This window comes from Halichoerus grypus, chromosome 5 (genome assembly GCF_964656455.1).
Source record: "Halichoerus grypus chromosome 5, mHalGry1.hap1.1, whole genome shotgun sequence".
Classification (NCBI taxonomy): Eukaryota; Metazoa; Chordata; class Mammalia; order Carnivora; family Phocidae; genus Halichoerus; species Halichoerus grypus.
In genome coordinates, this window is record NC_135716.1 from 125,283,446 (window position 1) to 125,296,773 (window position 13,328).

The window sequence follows — 13,328 nt, forward strand, 5'->3', positions numbered from 1 at the left end:
ATACTGTGTATTTGTGTTATTCAGCAGCTTTAGCCATGGGCTAAGGGCTGGTAAGAACCTCCATTTAATCCTTTAAAGCACCTTCAGATATTATCACCTGTTAACAAGCCTTACCCAGAAATTCAAACTTATGTGATTTACCAACCAGGTGCTATAGTTTCTTGTCCTTAAAAGGAATTCCACATTGATCTGGAAGAAGGTAAACACTGGCAGCTTCTCTTCTCTAATTATTTTGTTTTTAGAGTCTCAACTAATCTCTCTCAATGGACAAACTAAGAAAATTTATATGCTAACATACAAAGCATTTTTCCCAAGACAGCAAATAGTTTCCTATTAGGTGAGAAAGAACTTTAGGATGTGGAATTCTGTTAGCATTAAGGGAAAAGGATTTCTAGATAGCTTAAAGAAAATAATGTGCAAAAATAGAAAGTATTGAGAAAGGAAGAAAAATGTTGGGAGCTGAAGAGAAACATTCTGAAGGGCCTCTCTCCATGGGAATATACCATGTGCTGGACAAGGGAAATATGGACATATTAGGACTCTTTTCCTTGAACAAGCTCATATGCCAATGTGCATAGAGAAAGAGAGGGACATACATGAGAGATATTTGTTATTTTCAGATATGAGAACCACCAGTTTCATTTTTTACTTAAAAAAAAATGATCACAACATTGCATAGACCTGAAGACCAAAGGGAAGTTGAAAAGGGAAGTTGATCTTTGTGACATCTTACAAAGGAAAGAGGCACACAACACAAAACTGGTTGATCGGAGGCAAGGATGGATCTATCTATCTTATGTTAATCAAAGGTCAGTAAGACATTAAAAGTCACGTTACTTCTACTGTTGGTAGAATTAAGTCACTTGAAAGTGTTGCTAGCATGTTAATTTGTCTTTATTTCTTTGGGTAAGGGAAAAAATTTCCTCTTTTTGACATTATAGGACCTAGAACAATATTTTGTTCCCTCGTTTATTTTGTTTGGGTATAGATACTGACATCCATGTGAAGAGAAGTTTTTTCTTAAGTGTTCTTAAGAAGGATTATCAACATAATTCATCCATACAGTTGCACAAAACAGTAATTTTTTTAAGCTATATGTTATCATGACTAAGAATATTATGACAGAGACTGCTACATGTTCACCAATCTCTGGTCCTTTTCCTGCTGGGACACCAGACAACACTGCTCACCTCTACCAGGCCACGTGACTGAGCCTGTCTGATGGAATGTGGATGGAGTCTGCACACCACTTCTGGACTTATGTATGAAACCTTCCAATGCAGAATCCTCCATGCTCTTTCCCCATTAGCAGGCCAAATTGTGCGGTTTCTAAGGGTGCAGAGGAGGGCAAAGCCACATGATGGGAGGAGCCTGTGTCTTTGAATCATCCTTAGAGACAAGCTGGTTGGAGAGGAGCATCTAAACAAACCTTATTGTTAAGTCACTGAAATGTTGGGGTCATTGGTTATACCTATTAGCCTGCTCCAACTAGGTATGGACTTTGGGTCACACTGCCTGGTTATAAAAACCTCATTGTGCCACCTTGGTCAAGCAACTTAACCTCTTTGTGCTTCTCTTTCTTTATATGTGACACAGTGATAGTAAGTAACATTACATACCTCACAGAGTACTTGAGGGGATTGAATGAGGTATATAGCCCTATAATAAACATGGCATATAAGTTATTATAATTTTATTCCCAAAGAAGACTCATTTTAAGATCATATCCAAATAGGGGTTGCCTACAGAGTTTGGTAGAGTACTAGAAGTTGATTTGTAAAATGAGAAACTGCCCACATATAATGTTCAGCTTCAAGAGTGCTGAGTTTTCTAGAAAGAAAATTAGGGAGAAAAAGAGGAGCGGAGGAAGAAAAGGAGGGAAGTAATGAAGGAAGGAGGGAGGAAAGAATGAAGACTTCTGTATTTTAAGCAGCGTACGTACTTACCCAACTTGCTATCAGGTCTGATACAGCAAGAATTGAAATATGCCTCAGCATTAGATAGTTACTGTGGACAGAACATATTCTGGAGGCTGACCAACATTTTCTCTTGTCATTGTCTGCAGTAGTACCCTGGACGCCTTTCTGCCCTGGGTACTGAGTACATTGAGTATCTCCCTCTGCCCCTCACCCCCACTCCTGCCTTGCTTTTTTTCTTTCAATGACAAATACTCTCTGGCTTTGTTCACAACTCTTCACTTATCTTGTAAAAACAAACCAAACTGAAATACTCCAGTAGCCCTTTGCCATTTAGTAAGCTTTATTCTAAGGCACGGTGCCTATAAATAAAGCAATATGATGCTAGAAAAAAAGCTCACCAAGTGCACAAACTGTGCGTTTACAGTCTCTACTATAAATAGATGAAGATTACAGGTTTTTAAAGTGAATGAGAGACTACAGCAAAAATTGTGTGAACTCAGAAAAATGAGTGAAGCATAAAATATACTGTATGTAATAGAAATGGGTATTTACTCAGTAGCAATGACAACAAAGTTAAACACAAGGAAATTAGTACTTTGAAGATTTAGTAACAAGGAACCATGAAATGCCCTGGTGTGTGTCTCTTTGGAGTTTCTCAGGAGACACTGCTCACTATATAGGCAAAAATGTGAATATATGAAGTTGGCTATTTATTTGTCAAGATGTTCTTCACTTTTATGAAAGTGAGCTTCTATTTTTCTGAAGTCTCCAAGGCATGAACAAAGGGAAACATGTCTGTGGAGAAAGAAGGGCTTTTCTACTCCATAAACAAATTGTGCCTATTCTGAAAAGGGGAAAAAAAAGTAGAGGACTTAAAAAAACTAAATGAGATTTTCTGCAAAGTTACAATGCCCAAGGACAGTTCTGATTTGATGCTTTAGCAGTTTACATGGAATTTTACTCTAGTGGCTTCTCTAAGGTTCTGCAAAAACAAGCAACAAAACAATATGCTATCTCGGAGTCAAAGAAACCATTTTCAGAGCCTAATGAATATAGTTTCAAAATTCTCCTCCTCCAACAATATCATATGAATGGACTGTAAAGAAAAAACTCTTTCAGGGGTGCCTGGGTGGCTCAGTCCTTAAGCGTCTGCCTTCGGCTCAGGTCATGATCTCAGGGTCCTGGGATCGAGCCCCGCATCTGGCTCCCTGCTCCGCGGGAAGCCTGCTTCTCCCTCCCCCCACTCCCCCTGCTTGTGTTCCCTCTCTCGCTGTGTCTCTCTCTGTCAAATAAATAAATAAAATCTTAAAAAAAAAATTAAAAAGTAAAGAAAAAACTCTTTTAATCTTGCATGATGATTAAGTCCTGCGGAGCACTTGGGGCTGTGACTTACCTTCCAGAAGGGTATCTGCCCTGGAAGATCACATGTGGTATAGAGACAGGTGTGGAAACAAAGGGTAGAATTTTACCGGCCAGTGCAGATAGATTATTTCACTAACGAGCAGCCGAAGTGGTTTGAGAATTAGGACACTTGGTGTCTGGAGATAATTGGACAATAGGACATGCCAGTTATACCAAGCACCTTCCATACTCAACAGCTCTTAGAGGAGTATCAGTAGCTTGATCATTCTTAACAACAAGGAAGTAAGATACTCACTTTTACATTCCTTAAATTAGTCCTACAATTTCATGATAACAGAAGGTTGTGCAGTCTTAGCAATAAACATAGATAACAGAGAATATGGACAATTACCGGGATATGTTCCTTCAAAAGTGATTCTCTTCTGATGGCTTTATACTTCTGGAAAGGTCAGCAGAGTCCCCAATTCAGACTTGCTCCCACAACGGCTGATTCATTTCAAATCCTCAAAGTGTAATCTCCTTATACACTTTTCTCTTTTCACCATGGTCACAGTTCTCTAGCCATATAATAAAAACCATGCAAATCTGAGTTTTGCTTATGTCAAAGACAGGCTTATTTGAATAAGGGGACCAATGTTCATTCACTTCAGTGTGAATGCAGCTTGATGTAGTGTTTTTTAGTGTGACTAGCTGAACTGCGATCGTCAGAGCCTACAATAGAGATTGCTATCCTTAGAGGTCTGATCTGTGACAACTGCGGCACCTAACTGTGTTCTCAGTTCTAGATAGAGCTGCTTCTCCAGCTTTATTCTATGGGCCAGCCACTGAATATTATCTTATGTACTCTTTACAATCGGTATGTTTAATTTGGATTTTTGCTTTATTTTTTCATCAGGATTCAAAATGTAAACCAACAAATTTCATTGAAGTCTAAAATAGGTTTTCTGTGATTCATACACATCACTGAAAAATATAGGATTACAGGTATGATTTTAGACACACACACACACACACACACACACACACACTCTATGTGTATATATACAAACATCCTTCCAAATTGGTTTTTCTTCGATAGGTTTCATAGCAAGGTAAGATATAGTCTAGAAGTTTTCTAATTCACATTACCATCATAACAATATAAATCATTACTACTTAGTCACAAGGCTAACTTAGAAAGGACTCAAACATTCATTTTAAAACTCTTTTTAAATTTCCTTGCTTTTTTTCTAAAATTCTGCAGAATTAAAAATAATATTTACTCTATTATTTCTAGCTTGCATGTTTTTAACGCTGATTTCAGCAAATTGTGGCCATTTTCAATAGTCCAATTGCCTAGAGCCTTGGATGGAATTGGAATATGTTTGTTTTTTACAGATGTTAATTAACTTCTGGAATACATATACATCAGTGATGAGTGAGTTTGGTTGAATTCTTCAATGTTTAGCTGCTGGATGAAATCTTTCAGTTGGCTAGAACCAGTGAAATTGGCCAGAAACTTGTGTGACAAGTTTGAATTGCTCCTTTGTCATTCTCTTCTCTATCCGTAAATCTTAGATGACAAATTTCTCAATATGGGAGAAATTACACTTTGTATTTCCACTAGAATTGGGAAGCTGAGGGTAAAGAGGAACAGGAAATGGAAGCAGGGAACACTAAGACTGCAGAGAAAAGTAAGTTACGTGATTCTATCAAAATGCTGATTACACTGGAAATCATCTAATTAGGTTTCCAAATTAAGAATACTGGTTTTTTTGTTTCCCACTTTTAGAGAAAAGGAGGCAAGAGACAACAATAGAAAGTGGGGTTGGGGTTCAGTTAAGGAAAAAAGGGGGGAAGGGAGAGGAAGGAAGAGAGGAGAGGGGAGGCCCCCCCTCACCCTTCCAGAGGAAACACTGACTTTTCTACACACACCTCCCACAGCAGGGTACGTGTGGGTGTGGCAAAGTCTCTTTCATGGAGAGGCAGGGGAGCCAGGAAGGGGGCAAAGTGTCTTATTAGTAAGGACTACAACAAATCGATTTAACCCTCCCTTTACCAGAAAACGAAATAAATTATGGCATTCCCTGAAGCATTCTGATAATCAAGTGTTCCTTTTTATTTAAAAGTGGAACTTCTGTGTCAAAACAGGGGGGAAAACTATCTGTATTACAATTTTAACATTTGCATCTGTTTATTTTTCTTTGAGTGGGCATTTCCATCCATCGTCCGCTCAACAAAACCTGACATACATAGAACTGAAAAGCACACGAGGAAAAAATAGGAGTGTTGATGGAAGTGGCGTTTGGCCATTTTCTTGGCTCTGAGTATTGGTGTTAACCAAATGGCAAGCAGAGAGCAGCAAAGAGGCTTTTGCCCAGAATGGCCCCATTTAATGAGAACTTATCATGGGACCCAGCACTGGTAAAGACCTGCAAAAGGCTGCTCATGTGAAATGCGTCATCACTTTCATCCTTCAAATCATTCTGTCAATTAAGCTCGGCTGTGTCTTTTGAATCATTTGCAAGGATATTTTTGGTCTCTCGGCCACTCTCTCAGCAAATCAAGCCTCTCATATTTAATGAGCAATGAGTGTATGGAGAACAATGTCATCTCAAGATGGGACAGGAAACTGTATTTCTCTGCATTCATTCCCTCCTGTTGTCCCTGCTTCCTCATTTTTCTCTACCTAAAAAGTCATTAAAAAAAAAAATTCAAAAGTACCTATGTTCACAGGAGTCCTAGTCTATGGCCAGGATGATCCTTGTGATACTTTTTGCAAAATCCTGATATAATATATTTATTTGGCACTGAAGTCAATTGGTTACTAGTCTACATAAATGCTATTCTATACAAATATTAGCAGAGGGAAAGATCTGGAATATATCAAAGCAATGAACAAATTGCAGATCATCTGCTAAGGATGTCAGAATGTGCAGGCAATAGCCCAGTGGGGTGGTCACAGGCATCACATAGGACAGCATATGTATAAGGACTTTAAATGACAAAGCACTTTGGACATTAAGGTCATTATTAGTGTTGTTATTCTGGTATAACAACTGATACACTGTGGGGAAAATGAACCCCAAGAAGGCAAAAGCTCTGGTCAGATTGAATACAAGGAATCATTTCCTCTCCATGTCTAGTGGTTGGCACTTGGCAACGATAATGTAATGTATGGAGAGATGCAGCTGAGCCTATAAAGTAGAAATCTGAATATACAAATATATATTATGAAGTATGGTAGGATACAAATTGATGTAAAAATATGCTTTGCTTTCCTTGTTTCATGATTTTAAAAAGCATATATTTTTGTGTTGTTGGATGTTGAAGCACAGTTAGCAAACCCTTTTGGTTATGTTTTAAGAACGCTTTCACAGTATATGTTATTACAGTGTTGGTATCTTACATATTAAATAGCTTTCTGAAATATTTAGGACTCGACCAAAAATAACTAAGCAGTAATAGAGATCACTCTAGTGACGTGTTTAGTTATATTGTTTGGGGTAGTGAGGATGGAGTGGTGAGAGTGAAAATTCCTCAAGATTTGCTAGTTGGCCCATTTTGAATTAAGTGTTTGAATTGTTGAAGAATCCTGATGGGTGGGATGTCCGTGATATCTTCATTGTTAATTAGGCAATGGCCTGAGGCTTTAGCTATAGGAGGTACTGTAGGACCAGGGTCTGTCAGGAAGAGATTCCTTCCCTGCCTCTAGGCTAACTAGTAACTGGGGTACAATACTTGTACCCAGATAGCATTTCTTGGGTCAGTGTTTGACAATCAACCATTCTTCAAGATGGTGGAACTGCTCAAGTTCAAGAGACCAGAGAGTCAATAACTTTGCCTCATGAGGCCAAATCCCATGGCTTTTGAAAGTTACTCACTGTTCAAGAATTCTGGGCAGCTATCTTGAAGGATAATCTTCCCATGTCTTAGGTCACTGCTGTCATGTTACTGGCCTTCATTTCAATTCCAGTTAAATTATAAAGTGCGGTATATGTAATGTTGAACCTTCAGAAAGAGTGTAAAGAGCACATCCACCCTCCATGAAATCCCAAGTTCAAATTACTGGCAGAGTCACCATCCGTATCGGAGAATGTACAGAAACTTGGTCATTGTTTTTGTCTTTATCGTCACCATCATCAGCATCATGAGCATCACAGTTGTGGTATTATGATCATGTCAAGTGTTGTGGCAAGATCAGAAAAAACTAACATCAAGACACTGTCCAGTTTGGGTGTGTGAATATTATCCTGTGTTTCTTGGCCCATTTAGCAAACACTTTCTTTTCAGTGATAAACCTATGCCCCCCATATGGAGCATGTTCATGAAGAAAATATTCATCACACTCATCTCTTCCTTGTTCATAGTAATGATAGGGGACTTTTCTATATCCTTCTGTCCTAAAAAAGAAAAAAAAAAAAGAAAAGAAAAGGGGAGAAGAATTGAGATGAAGAATGAAGCATTCATTTGCAAGAATCCATTACGGGCCTAGTAAATGCATTTACTTGCAAACCCATGCATGATTCTTGTCCATGAACTCAGTTAAAAGCTTTTATGTATAAAAGCTTTTAGGAAGATTTACCAGATCCTTAGTGCCTTAATAAATCAAATGAAATTTATATATCACACCAATTGCATTCAAACATATACCTATCTTGGAAGGAGGAAACAGCGTATAATGGAGGCAAACTTCGGATGGCCTGATGCTCTTACAGAGCTTGAAAGAAGCTTTGTGATTTTTCAGGGTAAGATATTTGGTACATCTGTGCTCCATTATACTTAGGGTAGAAATATTTGATCATGAAGATTGTGGCTTAGTTACCATTTTGACAATACGATTAAAATACTCTCTGGGTTACATTGTGCCAATTGTTAGTGTGGAAGTATATTTCATTACCTTGATGAAGCAAGGAGGGTTTGTTTTATTAAATAATTAGAAATGATCCCTCCAGCAGGGATATACTGTGGATAAACATATCTATTTTAAATATGGATCTGGCAGATTACTCACTTATTAGTAAACTATAATTTCCAGGAATTCTTGCTAAGCTGTCAGCTTCTCTGAGGCGTCAGGACATTTTGTCCTTCATGATCAAATATAACCATTGAGTAGCTAGCTATCCATCAGGCCATTAGAGCGGCAGAAATGACAAACTTGCTTTGCAAATTAAATAACCACTAAACCTGTTCTGTATTTCCAAGCCACAAATCCCTGATATGCCACTGATTAAGGGGAAAATGTTCCTTCTGACATTTGACATTAGATTGTGGTAAATATTTTTCTTTTTATCACCCCTAAAAGTCACAACTTGATGCACTGACAATAAAATGTCATGTCAGCAAAGAGCACCAGGAAATAATTGTTGCTTTATCTGTTTCCCTGATTTATGGTATTAAAATGAATTGTGATATTTTGACAAGATATCAGAATTGGAGATGCATAAAAATAATTTCCTGTGATCTTACTTGCAGTAGGTGTCATTTATCATCCCGTAGACGTGAATGCCGTAACAGGCATCCATGGCCAGAATGAAGGTAAACCACCCCGTGCTGAGATAAGAGCCAGACTGGACTCTGTGGGGGGAACAGAAACAAACAACAACAAACAAAACAAAACAAACAAAAAACATACACAGAACAACAATAAAGTGTGGTGAGAAGTGAGCAACCTTTTATCAAAAACATAGCCCTTGTTATCAGGAAAAAGCATTAAGAAACTTGACAATCTGTCAAAGATACACACTTATTTTGAATTATCTCTGAATAATTTATAGGCATGCTCTCACTCTTACTACCTTAAGCCTAGAAGCTATGCTGTATGGAAGAGAAGCCATATGGCAAATATCTGAAGTCAAATAATCCTGCTCCCTTCGGGTAAAAAAATAATTTATTTGATTTTCTGTAAGACACGAATTAGTGCTGTATATCAGAGGACAGGTTTTCTAAAGTTGCTTGGAGCCCTGATGGGAACTGAATGATAATGGTGTTATCTTGCTTACCTGGACATATCACTTTCTTTAAGACTTGTTGGGTTTCTAAGTGTAAATTGGATGCAGTGTAGGTGAATGACTTGCTCTATGAAAGCATCTGAAAAGTTTTCCTTCACTGATTTCTAGGCATCATGAGACAAGACTTTTCCTTTGTAAGACCTATGTTACCAATCTCTTCAACACATTTTTATTGAACACCTACTATGTGCAATTACTGTCGTAAATGCTGGTGATACAACAATTATCAAAACAACCAAAGATTTTCTCTTCATAGATTTGGAGGTGGCTATGTTTATAAAGGTTGGCCTCAGAAGGCCTCTTTGATAATGGAAGCAAAGATCTGGGTTGGGGTGGGGAGAAGAAGGTTGCTGTTGGTGCTGGGGTGGGATAGTAAGAAGCCATGTGGAACATATTGGAAAAGATGGTCTCACGTGTGCAGTCTTTCAACTCTCATCTCGGCCGCATTAAGAATGGGCTTTGACAGGTCATGACCAAGCCCCATGTCGGGCTCTCTGTTCAGCGGGAGGCTGCTTCTCCCTCTGCCTGCCGCTCCCCCTGCTTGCGCTCTCTCTCTGTCAAATAAATAAATAAAATCTTAAAAAAAAAAAAAAAAAGAATGGGCTTTGAGCCTGGACCACTTCCTTTATAAGAGATCCTCACATCCTGTGCCTGGTTATTGTCTTGTGTGGGGATATCTTTCCCTGTTTCAGACTCAATGTGTACTCCTTTGCTCTGCTTAAGTATACATGTTACATGACACCTGGTCAACTGCATACTATATCTATCCCCTGCCAAGAGTGGACAGGGTCCTTGGTTGCCTGCAGGCCAAGGGCTCTGAATCAGCTGCCAGGAAGGACCCAGGGGCGATGAGGACCAAGGCTCACTATTAGAGCTGATCTTGTTCTATCTCCTCTCTATGTGAGTAAAGTATTGCTCTATCCAGTGTTTGACTGTGTTGTGTTTTTCTTGGCAGTTCAAATAAGACACAGTGGGAAGAAGTGCTTGGACCTCTACCTCTGGTGATAGGAGACAGATGCCACTTGCTCAACAGACCATATGAGAGAAAAGTGTTCCAGGAAGAGAAATTGTAAAGGGTAAATCATAAAGATGGAAGTGTGCTTGGTATGTTTAAGGAAAAGAGGGGAATCATAGTAACCGAAGGGGGAGAGTGGCCGAGGTAGTTAGGTGTTGTGCTGATTGGAAGGGTCTGCCAAATTTCAATGGCTCAAAGGAATACTGGATGAAAAGCTAGATCTCCATACTTGGCTTTAGCCAAGGGGACCCAATCCATCCAAAACAGATGACTGCCTATCTCCTTAATCTCTTCCCATAGGAGCATTTGGGTCTCACCAGGTTATCTGGCAACTGTGCAGCACCACTTCTAAAAAAGACTACATTTCATACCTTCCATCTAGACTTCCTGGCATGCTGGAGCACAGCCAGCTCTTCTAGAAACTGACACTTAGCACTGATAACCACTCTCTGGGTACAGCCCTCCAGCCAGTAGTCACTTCCCACTGATGTCCTGTATTGTTGATGTAGTTCTCCAGTACCAAGCCATCAATGTGTTATACTTAGAACCCTGGATCCTTTGATTCTTTTTTTTTTTTTTTTAACAGGCATTGTTTGGTATCAATTGACTTACAACATGTAAGCATTTCAGGAGCAACACAAGCTCACAGAGGGGTATGATAACTGGATTTTCTCACTTCTATTTTAATTGACTTTGGATGTTTTGTAAGGAGAGACAAACCCAGTCCATACATATCCATCCCCTCTGCTCACTTGCCACTGAGTCTGAAATGCCACCGTGTAAGTTGTCTTCCTGGTGTGTCTTCTAAATGGAAAATATTCCAGAAACAGGATCACATGGAGTTACATGCACTTTCCTCCGGGATAAGAATAGTAGCAGCAGCATGGGTTAGGAATGGGTGCCAAATGGGAGGGGGGATATGCCAGAGGGAAGTGGGATACACTCAAGAGCAACTTTGCTTATTATACAATTTAACTTGCCGTCCGTCCTGTCTTCTGGGGTCTGAGGGAGAGCAGCAATGATGAGATCTGCTTAACGCACCATCTGCTTAAATGTCCTTATTTGAAAATTGGGAGAGATCAGAAGAGGCAAGAGTCTTGATTAAAAGCTCCCAAATTGAATCTAGAAATTTTGTCTGTGTACTGATTGTTTTCCAGTTATATTCCTACTTGAACTGTATACCCCTTTTACCTCTTTTTGCCTTCTCATTCTACCTTTTTCAACCTTTCTATCCTCTCTAACCTTCTTCATTACTAGGCTGACCACGCACTAGCAGAGACCACTAAAAATTACAACATTTATTTGTACACAATAAGAAAAGTAGGTCTCACTTATTTGTTTTTTTAACAGACATTTATTGCAATCCTATGCCAGAAGTTAGTGATGAAAATATATATACATATGTATATATATATATATATATATATATATATATATATTTTTTTTTTTTTTTTTTTAAGTGCACGTGGAACCCAATACAGGGCTTGAACTCACAACCCTGAGATCAAGACCTGAGCTAAGAGATCAAGAGTCAGACAGCTAACCAACTGAACCACCTAGGTGCCCTGTGATGAATATTTTCTTAAAGAAATGTTCTAGTGGGGGTAGCACACCTGTCAAGACCATCACAATACATGTAACAAAACACAAGCCCATGTGTTTCAGAGTCAGTACAGAGTGCAGTTTGAAATTGAGAGTGTGGATACCTAGTTTCACATTCCAGCTTTGTCACTACCAAGCCTTGGATAATGTATTTAACCTCTTTGGGTCATCTTAGTTTCCTTGTCTCTAAAATGAGATGGTTGAACTAAGTCATATCTAGGATTTGTTCCAATTTTAAAACCAAATGCTTCTGTGATTGTCACCCTCAACAGTCAATCTGTTTTAAGCTTTGCCCATTCTACAATAATATGCTCCACACATGCTGAATGTGTAACTAACAAACATGTTAATCAGTCAGATCACCTTTAATGCCCACTTGTGTGGTGGGCATACACCTAAATGTCTGAGGCATATATAAACAGGATGTAAAGTTTTACCTCACAATAGTGGTAGCTATAGTCGCTAAACTTTTCCCTCTTTCACACTATTGCTCATGGAACGTGCTGGAATGGCTGTCCAAGACCAAGGACACAATGAGATCATAGTATTCAGAGTAAAGCTTAATTTGAGTGAGAGAAAAAGTAAACCAAAATTAGGGCAAAATGTTTTTCTTTTTATGTGGTTTTCTAGGAGTCAGTTTGTCCATAGAGCGGCTAACTGTCAAGGACCAAGATAATATTATAGCTCGAGCATAAAGTGTGGTGAGGGGGAGGTCATTTGTGTGACGTGTGGACCTCTACTCTGCAAAACAAGTTCTCCTGGCTCATTCTGATCCAGATAGTCACTTTGAGTGTTCAACAGCAAACTTTCAGAATGGAAGCAAAGGATAAATAGGGTACAATTGTCAAAGTGGTTCCTCTACATATCTATCTTCTCTTCACCACAGGAAAAGAAGGTCAAGAATTTCAGAGTTTGGCATCTGGTCAAAGATCTTTCCATCTTACTAACTGATAAGGAAATTTTACCATGTCTCTGATACTTGATGACTTTTAAGCCTAACCTATTACTTTTAAGCAAAACCTTATTTTGTTTCTGGATAGACAGATCATAATAGGCTGAAAATCTTCAAGTAAGCTGTGTTGCATTTGGTTCTGACTGCGGGGACTCAGACTGCTGAAGTGTCCTGTCCTAAAAACAGCACTTTAATTAGACAGTTGCATTTTCTCTCTCTGGTGCCTCTGATAAATTTGGGATGTAAAATCATGTGAGGTTTCTTACCCATAGTACATGCTGGGGATAGCAAAGTGGTTTCTTCTCAAAATGCTTGGAGTTAATGTCATCTACAGAATACTTATAGTGGCATAATGGCAACTGCTAGATTAATCCAGAAATTCTTCTGAATAATGGCCTTGGTGATCTGGGTCCCTAATGGAACTCACTGGCCTGGATGGCACTGGCTCTGGGAATTCTTGTAGCTACACCATTCCAAACTCCTGCTGT

At 38.9% G+C, this 13,328-nt stretch overlaps 1 protein-coding gene across 9 annotated transcripts in view; it reads right to left on the reverse strand.

The window, feature by feature from the left end:
- Positions 1–13,328, reverse strand: part of ST6GALNAC3 (ST6 N-acetylgalactosaminide alpha-2,6-sialyltransferase 3) — a 577,918-nt gene that overhangs the window by 61,859 nt on the left and 502,731 nt on the right. For 5 of the 9 annotated variants that reach the window (XM_078072899.1, XM_078072894.1, XM_078072890.1 and 2 more), the window contains exons 4-5: positions 8,730–8,837; positions 3,673–7,663 (exon numbers count right to left, since the gene is read on the reverse strand). The exons of 2 other annotated variants lie outside the window; for them this stretch is intronic. In XM_078072899.1, the coding sequence (XP_077929025.1) occupies positions 7,477–7,663; positions 8,730–8,837 (295 nt within the window). In that variant the 3' untranslated portion in view covers positions 3,673–7,476. Of the gene's footprint in view, positions 1–3,232; positions 7,664–8,729; positions 8,838–13,328 lie in introns of those variants that run through there. 2 more of the 9 variants (XM_078072893.1, XM_078072892.1) reach the window with 2 other exon arrangements.